At 40.2% G+C, this 18634-nt stretch overlaps 1 protein-coding gene across 1 annotated transcript in view; it reads right to left on the bottom strand.

Moving 5' to 3' along the window:
- The window catches only part of DOK6 (docking protein 6), a 535367-nt gene that overhangs the window by 176186 nt on the left and 340547 nt on the right, over window positions 1–18634 (bottom strand). The window contains 2 exon segments of the mRNA XM_006837551.1: window positions 6426–6430; window positions 16973–17098. Coding sequence (XP_006837614.1) covers window positions 6426–6430; window positions 16973–17098 — 131 coding nt within the window.

The following is an 18634-nucleotide window of genomic DNA, read 5'->3' as shown; positions in this document are numbered from 1 at the left end:
TCCCACCTTCAGGAAAAAAACGTGTGATCAAAAGGACCAAAAACAGAAGCAACATAAAAGTGGAAAGAAAAACCACCACTCTAAAACAACAATAAAACTGTAGCCCACAGGCCAGTTGCCTTTGAAGTGCAGGTAGTGTGCATTCACCGTAGAAACCTCCAGCAGTGGGTGGGTGTGTCCACTCACTCGGTCAACACCATAGAGGTGCGCAGAGAGATATTAAGAAGTCAATAGAGAAAGATTGTCTACTATTTTTGTCTCTGAAGGTCAGTTTGGTATCTGTGTGTGCACAGTGTAATTCTCGAAATAGTTGTGTCCTTGTGTGGGTATTTGGTGTTGGCTCTTGCCTTTTATGTTGGGATTTTACCGAGTGTTCATACAGTTTGTCTGGCCAGACCTGCTTTTTTCTTGCTGTGTAGGCAGGAGTAAAAGGTCCCACACAAGTTAACTTTAGGGCTGGGTCCCAGAGTCAGACATCATAAGTAGCTGCCAAGGAATCAGCCCATGGGACCAATGGGGCTCCTCCTCTCTGTGCCATGTGAAAACTGGGCTCAACGCTGGACCCTTTTGAGGGTGCGCACCCACCCACCTGATGGCATCCAGGCTGGGCAGAGAAGGCATGACAGGGAAGAGGAAGAAAATTGTGTAGAATGCCCCCACATCTCCTTCTGCAAATATTGCTGTGTCAGCACTGGTTCACAGCATTGGTCCAGCTGTGGCCCCACCCTCTGAACTCACCCCAGGAGGGGTGGCTGCAGAGGGACTCCCGTGTTCTGATAGATTTCTGAATCACAGTATTTTCCTTTATACAGTGATTTTTCCACCAGTGGGTGCAGAAAACTGACACTGCACCCTTTATGCTTGATCCAGAGCTCTGGAGCTGTTCCATGAATGCAGCTTCTCTGGGTTTTCAGCCCCTCACCCACAGAGCCTGTGCTACCTGACTCTGCTTCTGCCACCTCTAAAACTGGAAGTCTCTACCATCCTCTTCTGAATCCGGCTTGAACCTCTGGAAGGTCTCTGTCACTGTATGGTTGCAACCATTTTTGTATTATTTTCAGCAAAATTTTACTTGTATGCAATATTAATGATATTGGAATGATTTCTGCATTCCATTGGGTCACCTCATTTTAGAATAAGCACAAATGTGGATCTCTTCTAGTTAGCTGGCCAAGTAGTTGTCTTCCAAATTTATTGGCATGGATGAATGAGTGCCTCTAGTGCCACATCAGTTTGCTGAGACATTTCAATTCGTATTCTATCAATTCCCAGTGCCTTGTTCTTTGCCAATGCCTTCAGCGTACCTTGGACTTCCTTCTTCAGTATCATTGGTTCTTGATGATATGCTATGTCTTAAAATGGTTGAACATCAACCATTTCTTTTTGGTACAGTGACTCTGGTATTCCTTCTATCTTACCTTGCTTTGATGCATAGAATCCTTCAATATTGGAACTCGAGGCTTGAATTTTTTCTTCAGTTCTCTCAGCTTGAGATATGCTAAGGATATTCTTCCCTTTTGGTTTTCTAAACCCAAGTTTGTGCACATTTTGTTATAACATTTTTCTTTTTGAGTTTACATGTGAAATTTTCTGTTCACCTCTTTTACCTCTTCATTCCTTCCATTTGCTTTATCATTTCTGCACTGGAGAGCAAGTTTCAGAGTCTTTTCAGCCATCCATTTTGGTCTTTTCCTTCTTTCTTGTCTTTTTAATGACCTTTTGATTTCTTCCTATAGGATGTTCTTGATGTCATCCCACATTTCTTCTCATCTTCTGTCTTTAGTGTCTAATGTATAAATCTGTTCTTCAGATGATCTCTAAATTCAGGTGGGATATGTTCAAGGTCATATTTTGGCTCTCATGTACTTGTTTTAATTTTCCTCAGCTTCAGCCTGAACTTACAGATGAGCAATTGATGGTCTGTCCCACAGCCAGTGCTGGCTTTGTTTTGGCTGACAATACAGAGCTTTCCCACTGTCTTTTTCCACAGATTTAATCAATTTGATTTCTGTGTATTCTATCTGGTGAGGTCCATCTGTATAGTTTTTGTTTTTGTTTTTTTGTTTTTTTAATGTTATTTAAAAAGGTATTTGCAATGAAGAAGCCATTGGTCTTGCATAATTCTAACATGTAATCTCCAGCATCATTTCTATTATGAAGGCCAGAATTTCCAACTACTGATACTTCCTGTTTGTTTCTAATCTTTTCATTTTCACTGCCAGTAACTATCAATACATCTTGAAAGCATGTTTGATCAATTTGATTGAAGAAGTTGGTAGAATTCTTCGATTTCATCATCACTAGTTTGGGGGTTGGTGTATAAATTTGAGTAACAGTGGTATTAACTGGTCTTCCATGTGTTGTTGTTGTTAAGTACCGTGGAGTTGGTTCTGACTCATAGTGACCCTGTACAGGGTTTCTGAGGCTGTAAGTCTCTGCGGGAGCAGAAAGCCTCATCTTTCTCCCACAGAATGGCTGGTAGTTTCAAACTGCTGACCTTGAGGTTAGCAGCTTCATTTGTAACCACTACGCTACCAGAGCGCCTTTGTCTTTCATGTAAGTGCCTGGGTATTATTAGCCTTTTACAGACAGCATTGTACCTCATGGCTGATCTGGATATGTTCTTTTTGATGATGAATGTAATACCATTCCTCTTCAATTTGTCATTCGCCGCATAGTAAACCACATGATTGTCAGATTCAAAATGGCCAATAGCAGCCCATTTCAGCTCAAGAATGCCTAGGATATCGATGTTTATGAGTTACATTTCATTTTTGACAATTTCCAATTTTTCCTAGATTCATACTTTGTAGATTCCATATTCTGATTATTAATGGATGATTACAGCAGTTCCTTTTTATTTTGAACTTTTTCTGTGCCACCAGCAAAGACATTTAGCATGAAACATATCATTCACGTTCTCACAACAATGGCCACTCTGAAGGGATGACAATTCTTTATTCCAGGAGGGCATGATCTCATGTAACATTAGAAATGAAATGTGGCTCCAATCAGTGACTCAGGAATACTGGTGACGCCTCAACAGAAAATCTTCTTACCTCGATGAGGTTCAGCTTCTACATTTGCAACTACTCACATGCCAATGAGTTGTGTTGTGCATAGGGAAATGTTATCATTAAAAAGCAGGAAGAAAAAAAACATCCTCTATTTCTTGCCCTTTCTATCAACTCCAAAGTCTGCAACTAGAGAACCACTGTCAAATTCCAAGACATAAGAATTATTTCAAAACAGCAATACAAAGAAATATCATTAACCAATCATCCTGTCATCTGATTCTATATTGATTCTTGAGACGTACATCCATATTGGGGTGTTTTAGCAAACATGTGTAAACGGATCATCCTGATATTGAGCATACAATTCTAAAAGTTCCTGGGAAAATGGAATGGAATGATCATGGAACTTTTCTATGAATTTTTGAAGCCCCCTCGTATTTGAAGTGATGCTACAACAAGTATTACATGCAACTGAAACGGTACTGCTGAGGGCTTCAGAGAACCGTCACAAATGTCTGCGCGCTCAAAGTTAGCGGACTGTTGTTGTCAAGTACCACTGAGTTGGTTCCAACTCAACAGCGACCTTGTCTAGGGTATTCCAGGCTATGAGGCTTTGCAAGAGCAGAAATCTTCATCTTTCTCCTGCAGAGCAGCTAGTGGGCTCGAGCTGCCAACTCTGTGGTCTGCAGTTCCTTGCTTATCCTACAGAGCCCTGCAATTCCCCAAAGGTATCATCTAGAACCATATGCTAAAGAAGATCACTTTTTGTACTCTTAACTTCAAAATTCCCAGAGTACTGGAATATAGCTGTGGGCAGTTTTCCATTCCAAGAGCTTAGCCAAGCCACCCTGAGAGCTACGCTGTCAAATGGAATCAACACCACCAAGTATAATTTATGCCATCCAAAATCTGCGAAGCTATTCACAAGTTGTCTCTCTATTTCCACCACAGTACTCAAAATGTCAAAATTGAGATTTTTTAAACGTGGCAAGAGGCAATATATTCAGTTACCAGTTGCTAGCTGCTCAATGTGCATGACCACTCTAAACAACACCACCTGCGTTTCTTGAATAAACCCTTAAAATATGAAACAAAACAAAAAACACCATGCAATTTTTTTTTAATCCTCCCAGCAGTTTTTTTTTTTTTTTTCCTTTACAAAAAATAACTGTTGACCGCATATTGGCTGCATCTCCAATTACAGTAAGCAAAGAAAAATATGCTTGAAATGGAATTAAGTCAACTGATATCATAGTTTACAGAGAAAGAAATACTTTAATGTGCATACATATACATACGTGTTAATATGTTGCTGTTATTAAGTGCTGTTGAGTCTTTTCTGACTCCAGGTAATTATGTATGGGATTTCCAGAGAGAGGCTGGTGGGTTTGCACTGCTGACTGTGTAGCCAGCAGTCCAGTGCTTATCCCTCAGCATCACACCAGAACTCCATGTTAGCACTGTTGTTAATAGTTGCATTGAGTAACAACGACAACGTATAGGGTTTCTGAGAAGCAATGAGTGGGTTTGAACTATACACTTCGTGGTTCGAATTCCAGTGCAGATCCTATAGCACCACACCAGGATTCCTTCCATGTTAGTATAGTGGTGATGGTGGTGTGCTGTGGAGTCAGTTCGACTCAATAGTGACCCTGTAGAGGGTTTCCGAGGCTGTAAATCTTTACAGGAGCAGAAAGTCTCATCTTTCTCCCACAGAACAGCTGGTATTTCAAACTGCTGACCTTGAGGTTTACAGCCTGATTCATAACCATAACACTACCAGAGCTCTGAGTATGAAATATTGAACCTTGTACATTAATTACATGTATTACAATATAAACGTTTTCAGATGCCATTAACTATTCTTTGAGAACATGACTTTAATCAATGTCTACTATTCCACTCTAGAGTTATGCCAAGTTTATTTAATAATCCTCCATTTGATAAACATTGAATCTATTTCAGTTTTTGCCTAATATAATGACAGATTCTACAAATGACAGACTTTCAGTTCAATTTGCTAAATAATTCATTCCTTTCCTATTGATTCATTGGCCTTATTTTATTTGTGTACACAAAATTTTGATCATTTTTAATATCCTTCATTTGTTGTTGTTGTCAGGTGCCATTGAGTCGGAACCGACTCATAGCGACCCCATGCACAGCAGAACGAAACAATGTCCGATCCTGGGCCAACCTCACTACCGCCACCACACTTGAGTCCACCTGGCCAATCCATCTCATTAGGGGTCTTCCTCTTTATCTCTGACCCTCCACCCTACCCAGCATGACATCCTTCTCCAGCAACTGTTTCCTCCGGACAATATGTCCAAAATATCCTTCACTAGTAAATGTGAATCATTGGATTCAGGCGCTCCACAGTTTTGAAGCTTCACCACCAAACTGCTTCCAAAAATTCCATACTATTACATACTTGAACAACCAGAATGCACAGTACTCATCCCAAAGGACCTGCATCAGAACCGAGCACAGCATGTTGATGACCAAGCCCCTGCCCATGAGTCAATTTCAGCTCTTAGCAACTGTACAGCACAGAGTAGACTCTCTCCGTAGTGTTTCCAAGATTGCAAATCTTTAAGGGAGCAGACAGCCTGTATCTTTCACCCTCAGAACTACTGATGAATTTGAACTGCTGACCTTGAGGTTAACAGACCCATGCTTAACCCACAGCTCCACCATGGCACCTGTGTTGATGACAGTCTATGCTAATTTAGTTTTAGATATTACTTATTGCTTGTGAGATTTAACTTTCTTTTCATAAGCTTGTTAGCCATTTAGAGATTTTCTTTTTTAATTAATGTTCTCTGCAGATTAAAAAAAAAAAAAAATTGGGTATGTGGTTTCTATTGTTCAATTTATTTGCTCCCCAAATACTAGCACTTCTCTTGTAGTATTTGTGACAAATGCTTGACCTCAGATTTTCATAAACAGTCATTTTGCTTATGTTATTTACTGCAGGAGAAAGATGAGTCTTTCTGCTCTTGAAAAAAATTTAAAGCCGAGGGAACTTGATACAGGGTCATTATGAGTCTGAATTGACTCCAAGGCAATGAACAACAACCATCACCATGACAAAACCCAAAAAGCTGACAGCCCTCATTAGATTCCAACTCATAATGACCGTCTACGGCAGAGTAGAACTGCCCCATAGGGTTTCCAAGGCTGAAAATCTTTATGGAAGCAGAATGCCACATCTGTCTCCAAGTGAGAGGTGACTGGGTTTGAACCACCCAATATTTAACCACTATGCCAACAGGTCTCCTTATGAAATCTAGAAGGTGATAATAGTTTTATTTTCTTTAATTTTTGTAATAATCCTTGGACAATGAAAGAAAATGAAATATAATTCTACATTTCTGATAGTATTTTTAGAATTGTATTATTTACATTAACTGCATGCGTGGAACTATATTGTAACATAATGAAATGTTCACATCTTAGGCATAATGTTGACTCAGTTTTGACAAACGCATATTAAGACGTATTTCAGAAAGTCTTCTTACGCTACTTTAAGCTGTCTCTGCCTCAAGAAGCAACCAACCTGATTCGAACACATGAGTCCTGGGGTCAGATAACACTGGACTGCTAAGTACAAGGGCCGAGGGCTCAAATTCACCAGCCATCCCTCAGAAACCCTATACAGGGTCATTGTAGTCAGCTGTCTAGTGTATTTCCTATACTGCCCTGGAAAAAATAAGGATTTAAAATTTGAAATGTCCATCTAACATGAACTTTCTTGTGGGAATAGTATCTGAATTCTGAGAAAAAGTATGTGTTGTGTTAATGAAAAGAAGGGGGGGCCGGCCAGAACATGGGGTTGCTTTCCTTCCTTCTGTACCATGCAGGAGCCTGAGTCTATATGAAAGTGGCTGAGAGCACAAGAAAAAGAAGTTTAGAGCAAAGAATTTCATCAATAACCACTTTTTATCTCCACAACAGATGTTAGCTTTCACCTTTACAGATGTTTGCACACATGGATCATCTTAGCTCATCGCAGAGTAAGTAAGAGCAAACTGTATGGACTGCTTTCAATTAAACACTTGTGGCAACACAGCCATTCTGATGTCAAGACAACGCTGTGGTCAAGGCTAAGCAATGTGTCATTTCCTTGACCACATGCCACCACAAGGCACAGAAAGTGGTTTATTACCTCAATTCTCAATGCATTTGAATCTTCTTTCTTACGAGAAACACCAATCTTAATCCATGTAAATTACTGATACAATAAAAGGTTGTCTATTGAGGAATAAACTGTGCCATTGAATGCTAAAATACTAAAAAGGGCTTAAGGGAAAAACTAACTGAATGTATAATGACAAATGTCTTGCTGTGTATTTATTTCACTGGCAGGGTCAACATGGTGGACAGATTTCAGCTGAGCGTCCAGACAAAGGCAGATTCAGAAGAAGGAGAGGGAAGCTACTTCCGGATATTTAGTGATAGAAAACATTATGGATAGCAGTGAAACACTGTCAGATAACACTCGGATACTGAATGCTGCACCATGATGAATAGCGCCAGAATATTGTCAGATATAGTGCTGGAAGATGAGCCCCTCAGGTTGGAGGTGGCTGGGAAGAGCTGCCTCTTTAAAGCAGAGTTGACCGTGATGACGCACATAGAGTAAAGCCTTCGGGAATCTCATTTGCTGATGGGGCACAACTCAAAATGAAGAGAAATTGCTGTTAACACCCATTAATAATTGGAACACAGAACATATGAAGTATGAATCTAGGATAATTGGAAGTTGTCAAAAATGCAATGGAACACATAAACATCAGTATCCTAGGAATTAGTGAGCTGAAATGGACTGGTATTGGCCATTCTGAAACTAAATCACATGGTTTACTATGACGGGAAATGAAAAATTGAGGAGAAATTAAAATTATATTCATCATCAAAAAGAACATTTCACGATCTATCTTGAAGTATAATGCTGTCTGTGCTAAGATAATATCCATGTGTCTACAAGGAAGACAAGACCATTTTTATTCAAATTAATACAACAACCACCACCCTAAATGCTCCAGATCCCATCTGATCTCGGAAGCTAAACAGGCTCCGGTCTAGTAAGGACTTTGGAGTCCTGGTGTGACACGGTGGGTTAATACACCACACTGAAAAGTCAGTTTGAACCACAAGGGCAGCGGTTCAAGCTCACCGACGGCTCCTTGGAAACCCTATACAGGGTTGCTATGGGTCAGAACAGACTAAAGGGCACTTACCAGCAACCAACTTCTTATATCTGAAAGTTTTGATTCAAACATGCAGTAAAAGATGTAATTACTGGAGACTGAAATGCAAAGGTTGGAGACAAAGAAGAAAGATCAGTAGCTGGAAAATATGGCCTTGGTGATGTAAATGATGCTGGAGGTCATATGACAATTTTGCAAGACTGATTGATGACTTCATTGGAAATACTGTTTTTAACCAACAGAAAAGATGACTCTACACATGGACCTCACTAGACGGAATGCATAGAAATCAAATTGACTACATCTGTGGAAAGAGATGGTAGAAAAGCTCCTTATCTGCCAAAACAAGGCCTGTGGAACAGACCATCAATTGCTCATATACAAGTTCAGGTAGAAGTTGAACAAAATGAAAAAAAGTCCACGAGAGCTAAAGTATGACCTTAAATATATCACACCTGAATTTATAAATCATCTGAAGAACAGATTTGATGCATTAGACACTAATGATTGAAAACAATAAGAAGTATGGGAAAACATCAAGAACATCATACAGGATGAAAGCAAAAGGTCATTAAGAAGACAAGGAAAAAAGAAAAGACCAAAAGGGAAGTCAGAAGAGACTCTGAAACTTGCTCTCCTGCATAGAGATGCTAAAGCAAATGAAGAAATGAAGGGGTAAAAGAACTGACCAGAAAATTTCAAAGGGTAACTCATGAAGATAGAGTCAGATATTTTCATGGAATGTGTAAAGATCTGGAGTTATTAAACCAAAGAGAAGGAAGTACATGCTCAGCATTTCTTAGGGTGAAAGAATGGAGGAAAAAATTCAAACCTCAACATGAAATACTGAAGGATTCTTCGAGCAAAATATTGAATGATGCCGAAACCATCAAAACAAGATGAAAAGGATGCACAGTGTCACTGTACAAAAAAAGAAATAATCGATGTTCAACCATTTCAGGATTAACAGCCAATCGTACTGAAGGAAGAAATGCATGAAAGGCATTGGCAAAGAGCAAGGCTCCAGAATTGATAGACTACAAATTAAAATCTTCAACAAACTGATGTAGCACTTGAGGCACTCATTTATCTATGCCAAGAAATTTGGAATACAACTTCCTTGATCAATTGATTGGAAGAAATCCATATCTGTACTCATTCCAGAGAGGTAATCAAACAGAATGAGAAATGATTGGAAAGTATCATTAATAACAAATGCAAGTTAAAGTTTTCTGAAAATAATTTAAAAATGGCTACAACAGTACATTGACAAGGAACTGCTTGAAGTTCAAGACAGATTCACAGGAGGATGTGGAATGTGGGTTATCATTCCCGATGTTAGAGGGATCTTCGCTGAAAGCAGAGAATGCCAGAACGATGTGCTTTCCTGACTATGCAAAGGCTTTGGACTGTGTGGATAGTGACAAGCTATGGACAACACTGCAGAGTACGAGTATTCCAAACACTTAAATGTGCTCATGAGGAACCTGTACATAGACAAAGAGGGAGTCATTCGAACTTGGGAAGACAAAGCCTTCTTTGACCAAATGGTTTAAAATCAGGAAAGGTGGGTGACAGGTTCAAAATCTTTCACCATGCTTACTCAATCTGAATGCTGAGCAAATAATCCGAGAAGCTGGAAATATATAAACAAGAACATGGCATCAGGATGGAGGAAGACTCATGGACAACCTGTGATATACAGATGATGTGACCTTGCTTGCTGAAAGCAAAAAGGATTTAAAATACTGATGAAGATCCAAGATCACAGTCTTTGTTGTGGGTTTCACCTCACTTTAAAGAAAACAAAAATTCTCACCACATGACCAAAAAATAATCTTACGATAAATGGAGAAAAGATTGAAGTTCTCAAAGACTTTATTTGGCTTGGATCAACCAACCAACACTCAAGGAAGCAGCAGACAAGAAATCAAACAACATACTGAATTTGGGCAAATCCGCTGCACAAAACCTCTTTAAGGTGTTCAAAATCAAAGATGTCAGTTTGAGACAAAGGTATGCTTGATCCAAGCCATGATATTTTCAATCACCTCAGATGCTTGTGAACATTGGACAAGAATAAGGAAGACTGTGTAAGAACTGATGTATTTGAATTATGGTGTTTTAGAATAACATTAAAGATACCATGGACTGCTCGAAGAACAAATAAACCTGTGTTGGTAGAAGTACAAACAGAATGTTCCTTAGAAGCCACGGTGGCCATACTTTGTGTCTCATACTTTGGATATTATCAGAAGGGACCAGTCCTTTGAGAAGGACATCAAACTTGATAAAATGGAGACACAGAAAAAAGAGGGAGACCCCCAATGACATGGATTAGCACAGTGACAGCAACAAGGGGCTGAAGTGTAGCAGCAATTGTGAGCATGGTGCAGGACCAGGTGGTATTTCATGGTCTTGTTCATAGAGTCGCTGGGGATTGGAACTAACTTGACAGCACTTAACAACAATGACAACAACAGCAATGTAGTAGATAATCGAAAGCTGGAGGAGTCTCTAAAGACCAAGATCTGGAGTTGTTCTTCAAACTATGATCTGAAACTATCCCCTGAAGTTACCTTTAAACTAAAACCGTTTAGCCCAAAGAGTAAAGATTGTCACCCTTGAGAATGGAATTACTTAAAAACAACAACAACCAAAAAACCCCAACATACAGAAGGCACTGTGGGTTAATGCGCCTGACTGCAAAGCTGTTTGAACTGCAAGCTCAGTGGTTCAAGCTCACCAGCTGCTCCTTAGAAACCCTATACAGAGTTGCTATGGGTTGGAGCCACTCAATGGCACTTTGTAACAACAACATAGAAGACAAAGGGTCAACAACTATTTTAAAAGACGGTTAAGGGCAAGAAGATGAAGTAAATGGAAGTGAAACCAGTAGAACAGAAATAACAACCACGTTGGCACAATGTGAAGATGTTACCAATGCCACCGATTAGTACATAAGGAAACTATGGTAAAGGAGTGGATCGCGTTGTGTGGTATGTTTTGACCAAACCAAGATAAAAAAAGGCTGCAGTGGTAACTGAGAGCTTAGCAAAGGATGGCTCATAGGATGGCATGCTTTTCAGGATTTTAATTACCTTGCTAAAATAACAAATTCGGTTCCTACACATTTTAACTAAAATATGTGGGTGTATTGTTCAGGGGAGACACATTATTCCCCCAAACAATCGGAAGGTCTGAGGGTAAGAGTTCAAACTGGCTAAACAGAAATCTTAGTATTGATCATGTGTCTGACATCCTTCTTGAAGTTGATTTGGTTCCGACTCATAGCACCACTATGCACAACAGAATGAATCACTGCTTACTTCTGAACCATCTTCCCATTTCTTGTCACTCAAGAGCCCACTGCTGCTACCATGGTGCCAATCCATCTCCTTGGGAGGGGGGTCTTTCTCTTTTCCAGGGACTCGTCCCTTATGAAAACATGTCAGAAGTAAGATAGACCAAGTCTGGCCATCCTGGCTTCTAAGGAGCATTCTGACTGTACTTCTTCCAATATAGATTTGTTTGTTCTTCTGGCAGTCCATGGTACTTTCAATATTCTTCTTCAACACCATAACTCAAATGCATCAATTCTTCTATAGTCTTCATTATTCACTGTCCACTGCTTCTGAGGCTATTAAAAATACTATGGCTTGAGTCAGGTGCACCTTAGTACTCATGCTGATACCTTTGTTCTTGAACAAAGGTCTGGTGTAGAAGAGGTCTAGTGTAGAAGATGTCCCTAATGTAATATGTCATTTGATTTCTTGAGTACCGCTTCCATGAATGTTGATTGTGGATCCAAGCAAAAGGAAATCTTTGAGAACTTTAATCTTTTCTCCATTTATCATGATATTATTTACTGGTCCAGTTGTGAAGATTTTTATGTTCTTTACACTGAAGTAAATCTATACTTAAGGCTATATAGTCTTTGTTCTTCAACAATAAGTATTTTACATCCTCTTTGCTTTCAGCAAGCAAGGTTCTTAGTGAGACTTTATCCAATCCTGATGCCATGCTCTTTTCATATATTCTAGCTTCTTAAATAACTTGTTCAGCATACAGATTGAATTAGGATGGTGAAAGAATACAGCCCTGGCACACATCTTTCTTGGTTTGAAAGCATTCATTATCCCCGTTGTTCTGTTCGAATGAATGATTCTTGGTCTCTATATAAATCCTCATGAGCACAATCAAGTGTTTTGGAATACCCATTCATTGCAATGTTATCCATAGTTTATCACAATCCACACAGACAAAATCCTTTGCATAGTCAATAAAATACAAGTCAACATCATTCTGGTATTCTCTGCTTTCAGCCAAGATCAATCTGATGTCAGCAGTGATATCCCTATTTCTACATCCTCTTCTGAATCTGACTTGAGTTTCTGGCAGTTTCCTGTCAACTAGTTTTTCAGCTGTTTTTGAATTATCTTCAGCAAAGTTTTGCTTGCATGTGATATTAATGATATTGTTTGATGACTTCCATACTCTGTTGAGTCACCTCTCTTTGGAATGGGAACAAATATGGATCTGTTCCAATCAGTTGGCCAGGTAGCTATCGTCTAAATTTCTTGGCAGAGATGATGAACGCCTCCAGTGCTGCATCAGTTTGCTGCTATTCCTAAGGTTTCCGGTGCCTAAACATTCAACAGTAGTCTGCCTCTGCTTCTTCATAGTCTATGTTAGTGTGGAAACGCCACTGAAACCAGCCCACCATGGGTGACCCTGTTGGTATTTAAAATACTGGTGGCATAGCTTCCAGCATCAGAGTGACACCTAAATCACCACAGTGTGGCAAACTGACAGGTGAATTGTGGCTCATATTTTTGGTAGTTACTCTTACCCAGTGCAGCCCTAGCACAGCTATCATTCATTTTTGAGTAGAGACGTGCCAAGATGCTTAATGGGTTTTCAGAGAAGACTCCAGACTGAGAGAGGCTAGAAAGAAAGACTTGGCAACCTCCTTTCAAACTCAGCCAATGAAACCCCTATGTATGGCTAGTTATCTCGATCGCATGTTTGATCAATTTCAGACTGAAGAAGCTGGTAGAATTGTTCAATTTCATCATCACTGGCTTTAGTGGTTGGTGCGTAAATTTGAATAATAGTTCTACTATTTGGTCTTCCTTGTAGATGTATGGATATTATCTTATCACAGACAGCGTTGTACTTCAAGACCGAGCTTGATGTTCTTTTTGGTGATGAAAGTGATGCCATTTCTCTTCAATTTGTCATTCTTGGCATAGTAAACCATATGATTGTTAGATTCAAACTGGCCAATCTCAGTCCGCTTCAGCTCACTCATGGCTAGGATATCGATGTTTATGCATTCCACTTCATTTTTGACAATTTCCAGTCTTCCTAGATTCACACTTTGTACATTCCATGTTCTGATTGTCAATGGATATTTACAACTGTTTCTCTTTGAGTCATGCCCCATCAGGAACTCAAGGTCCCGAGGGCTTTACTCCATTCGCATCATCACAGTCAACTCTACTTTGAGGAAGTAGTTCTTCCCTAGTCGTATTTTGAGTGCCTTCCAAACTGAGGGGCTCATCTTCCGGCACTGTATCTGACAATATTCGTGTGCTTTTCATCTTGTGTCATATTCAAATTTCTGGTGCTGACAGTGTTCCACTGCTATTCATAAGATTTTCAGTGACTAGGTTACCAATAGGGCTACGAACTGCAAGGTCAGCAGTTCGAACCTACAAGCCATTCCGCGGGAGAAAGACGAGGCTTTCTGCTCCCGTAAAGATTTACAGCTTCGGAAACCCTGTGCCAGGGTCACTATGAGTCAGAACCGACTCCACGGTACTTAACAACAGCTGAACCACAGACAGGCACAGGGAGCACAGTGGCTCCTTACATTAAACAACGGAATAAGAACCACAGGTCCACGCTTCTAGCCCACCAGTTGCTCCAAGGGAGAAAGATGAGGCTCTCTGCTCCTGAGAAGATCTGAAGCCTTGGAAACCCAACACAGGGTCACTATCACAACTCATCAGGACTTAACAAACAATCACAACCATAGACAGGCACACCTCGTTTCTGTGGGCCTCACTTTACAGCACCTCCCAGATATTATGTCCCAGACTGAGCACGTCTATTAGTGTCTTTTTTCCAGAAGCATGTGCTCACACGTCTCTGTGTTCCACTTTGGTTATTCTCCCAATATTCTAGACATTTTTCATCATGTTACTGCTCACCTCATAGATGACAGTGTAGTGTCAACATCACTAGTATTGAGCTGGGACACCAGCGTGTCCCGTAACTCCCTGTATTGTGATGCTTGCTTTATTGTCGGTGGTCTGCAGCCAAACCCACTCTATCTTCAAGATCAGCCTCTACTACCTTCCGCACCTAAGTCATTACTCACAGATTTACTAAATAGATTTTTAAAGCACACATGTCTCTGTGCATAAGATTGAGGTTATTAAGCCAATAAATCTAAGAGAAACATTTGTTGTTGGTGACAATATAATTGCAGGTTTGCTGTAAAAAGAATATGCAGGGACCATTACTTCTGTTTTTTACTTGGAGAGTTGTTAATAAAAACTATTACTTTTTATAAAAACAATAACAAAACCTTAAGCTTTTTATGAAACTTAAGTATGTGTTTGTCTATTCCCAACAAATTCCCTTATATTCTAGATATTTTAAGTGAGAAATAACAATGATTACTCCTGTAAAGATTTATACCCTCGGAAACCCTGTACAGGGTCGCTATGGGTCGGAACCGACTCGATGGCACTTAACAAGAACAACAACAAATAAGGAACCCAGGGGGTATTTTCTCCATTTTGATGGAAACTCTATGAACTCCAAGCCTTTAAAGTAAAGAAAAGAGCCCACAATAAAGAAGGCACCAGGTGTTTTCCTCCACAAGCCTGATACATTGGTTTTCTTTACACATGATTTGACAAATGCTTATCAGTATGAGCTGTCCCTGGCTTTCTTGCAGCTGCGAAAGAGAAGGAACAACGCGCATGAAGCAGTGTGGTTCCAGACTCCACACAGACTGCAGCTCTCAATGCAAATTCTGGCTGAGTATGGGAGGGGAAGACAAAACAGAAAACTACAAAAAGAGTCACAGAAGTTCTCTCCTGATTTTGAAAACAATCACAGATATATACCGATTTTCTCTATCTGTTTAGGTTCAGGATACTTTAGCAATAAACACCTTGCTTTTTTCCTTTTCACAACAAACGAAAAAGTGCTTTTAATGTGCTCAGAGGCAGGAATGGTCATGAACAATAGAGGTGTTGGTAATACCAAGATTATAACCATTCAAGCCCGGCTATGGTGCTGTGGGTTAGTGTGCTGGACTGTAAAGTCCGTGTGAACTGCAAAGTCGGCAGTTCAAGCTCATTGATTTTTCCTTGAAAACCCTATACATGGTCGTTATGAGTCAGAACTGACTCAATGGCACTTAACAACAATCAAGTACTTGACCTGTGCTATTTAATTCATAATCCACCGATAATTCCAGACTTTCTTTTTGATAGTCTCAAGCTTCCCCAGTAATCTCTTCACTGTACCAAACCCTGACCATCAAAATTAGGACCATTGAACAGTTTCTATTTTCACACTACAAGGTCCTCTGGGAGTGGCAGAAAGTATGAAAAAAATGAAGAAAAATGAGTTCAGAATCAGGTAATAGTAACACACAGAGTAATAAATGTGTGACCCTAATTTCATTATTTAGAGATGGTGAGTCAAGGAGATAAGGTGCCTTGGTGATGTAGTGGATTATGAGCAAGGCTGCTAATCAAAGGGTCAGCAGTTTGAGTCTACCAGCCACTCCATTGGAAAAAGATGACTCTTTCTTCTTCCGTAAAGAGTTACAAGTCAGAGACCCTCTATATTCAGTTTTACTAGGAGTTGGAACCCACTTGGTGGAAGACACGCACCAGTCAAGGAGATGTGACATTGAGAGCAGACATCAGGAATGGTTGCTCAGTTGCAGCACAGTGTGAGAAGTCAATAGTGCTAGCCATACTGACCTCAATTTGGTAATACTCTTGACATTCCACCCACCATACTTTTCTACTTGGAAAATTATCTGAGTGCTCTACGATAGGATGAAATGCCATATAGGTTGATATATAGACTCTATATTTAAAGCGACTCTCAAAGATAAAGTGGGGATGTCAAATGTCTCAAACTTTTACACAGCGAAAGAATTTATTGGCTATGGATTTAGAGAAATTGCAGTGAAGACAGGAGCTCTAGAATGTTCCTATTTAAACATTTCACAGGTTTTATACAATCTTGGTAAAAACCCTTCACCTTTATATGACCAAATTATTTTCTGCTTTGAAATTTGTGTTGATGTCATGTGTTTCTGGTAATGGAAGACATACTGAAATCAAGGAAAAATAAGTTTTTGAGTTAAAATGGAATTTGATACAATCATGTGGATCACCTATGTCTCAAGCAGACTCTGGTGGGAAGAACAGTGACACCTATTTCTCCAGATTCATGCATTATATTGGTGCCCATCAGATGGCCTTATGAACTATATCTGGGATAACAAGCTCCCAAGAAATCTAAGAGGCTAAAAATATTGGAAGCATATTTATGTCCCTATGAAAAGGTTTCACTAACCCAAACTGATCAATTTACTTTTCTTAAAATGATAAATAAACCAAAACCATGTATCTGAATATTTCATTGGCCCAGTCCTATTTCGAAGCTCTACAAGTACTGTGCATACGGAAACGGCACACTCACCGTTCTGTTCACGCTGCACGCCCGCAGCCAGCAGGTCCGGCTCCCCAAGACTGATGTCGTTCAGCCTGGTCCCCAGACACTCCATGCAGAGATGTTTGCACCATTCCTCGGCCTCCAACTCTGAAATGCACCACAGATCCCCAAGTCAGGCAGCAACCCACATGAGTGACGAAGCATCCATTAACGTTTAAAATCTCTCTTAGGAAACCAAAGAACTTCATTCTAGAAATGTAAAACATGCCCACGAGTTTCCCCATAGTTGGACATTTATTTCTTTAAGTGCTTTCAATGTACTTTATTTTATTTGCAAATGATATCCCAGGAACTTTTAGTATCACTTATGACACGCTGGGTTAATGAGCTGGACTGCAAAGTCAGTTTGAACCGTAAGATCAGCAGTTTAAGCTCACCAGCTGCTCCTCAGAAACTCCATTCAGGTTACCATGGGTCGGAACCGACTCCACAGCACACTATCACCACCACGGTCCTCACAGGTTACCATGGGTCGGAACTGACTCGACTGCACTTAACAACAACAACATAGTCTATTTAAGGAGTTCCTGGTTGGTGCAAATGGCAGGTGGTCTCATCCTTGAAAACCCGACACATGAGCTCTGACGGACAGTGGCAACTCGAAAGGTTATCTAGGAAGTTTACGGGGCAGCGAGTTTGTGTTACTAGGAGAGGGATAACTCAGGAGGAGGAGGAGGATGGTTAAACAACTGTTAGAGTGACATCAATCACACCAAGATATACATGCAGAACTTGAGGTGGGGACCCAGGGAACTTCAAATGGACAAATGGAAATAAAAGAGAACAGGATTTTCAAGTCCCCTTGTATGGTTTTTTGTTTTTTTTTTTAATGTTGTATTGTGAATTATGTGATAGTTTACATGGGAAAACATTATTTTTACATTCATCCTATCCTATATCGTTTCATTACCATGGTTACAATCTCCTCCATACATCATCATCCAACCAAAGGGTATACCCTGCCAGCCTGCCCCCCGGTTGTCAGCACACAGCCCCTCTCCCTCTCTGGGTCTGGAGTCCCAGCCACTCCATTTCTCCACATCATCATTTCTGCCTCTATCTCTGGCATCACTGCTTCTCTGGGTAGGGTCCTGTACTCTGCTCTTCTCCATTGATGGTCCTAGGGACCTCCACTCCTAGACTGCAATCAATGACTCCCCTCCTTTTGCTACAAAATGTCTACCTTTACATTTCCAACCCTCACAGTCAGTCCTGATAAAAATTCACTGTTGTACCACAAAGGACCTATTCCTAGCTCCTTTCGTTAGCCCCACCCAGACAGATTGGCTACTGCTCAGTGGAAATTCCACCTTCCTCCACGCCCTCTGGGTCTAGGCTCCCTCTTGTGGTATCTTTGCTTTTAAACACTTTTTAAAAAGAGGTATTTTGCAGCAGATTTGCCTAATGCAATATGTCATTAGATTTCTTGACTGCTGCTTCCATAGATGTTGATTGTAGATATAAGCAAAGTGATGTCTTTTGACAACTTCGATCTTTTCTCCATTTACCATTACGCTATTTGTTATGAGGCAGCACAAGAGGCACTCACTCATCTCTGCCAAGAAATTTGGAAGACAACTATCTGGCTGACTGATTGGAAGAGATCCATATTTGTGCCCATTC

The sequence above is a fragment of the Chrysochloris asiatica genome, unplaced genomic scaffold (genome assembly GCF_000296735.1).
Source record: "Chrysochloris asiatica unplaced genomic scaffold, ChrAsi1.0 scaffold00021, whole genome shotgun sequence".
NCBI lineage: Eukaryota > Metazoa > Chordata > Mammalia > Afrosoricida > Chrysochloridae > Chrysochloris > Chrysochloris asiatica.
The sequence above is the reverse complement of the archived record's forward strand: the minus strand, read 5'-3'. Positions and strand labels throughout refer to the sequence as shown.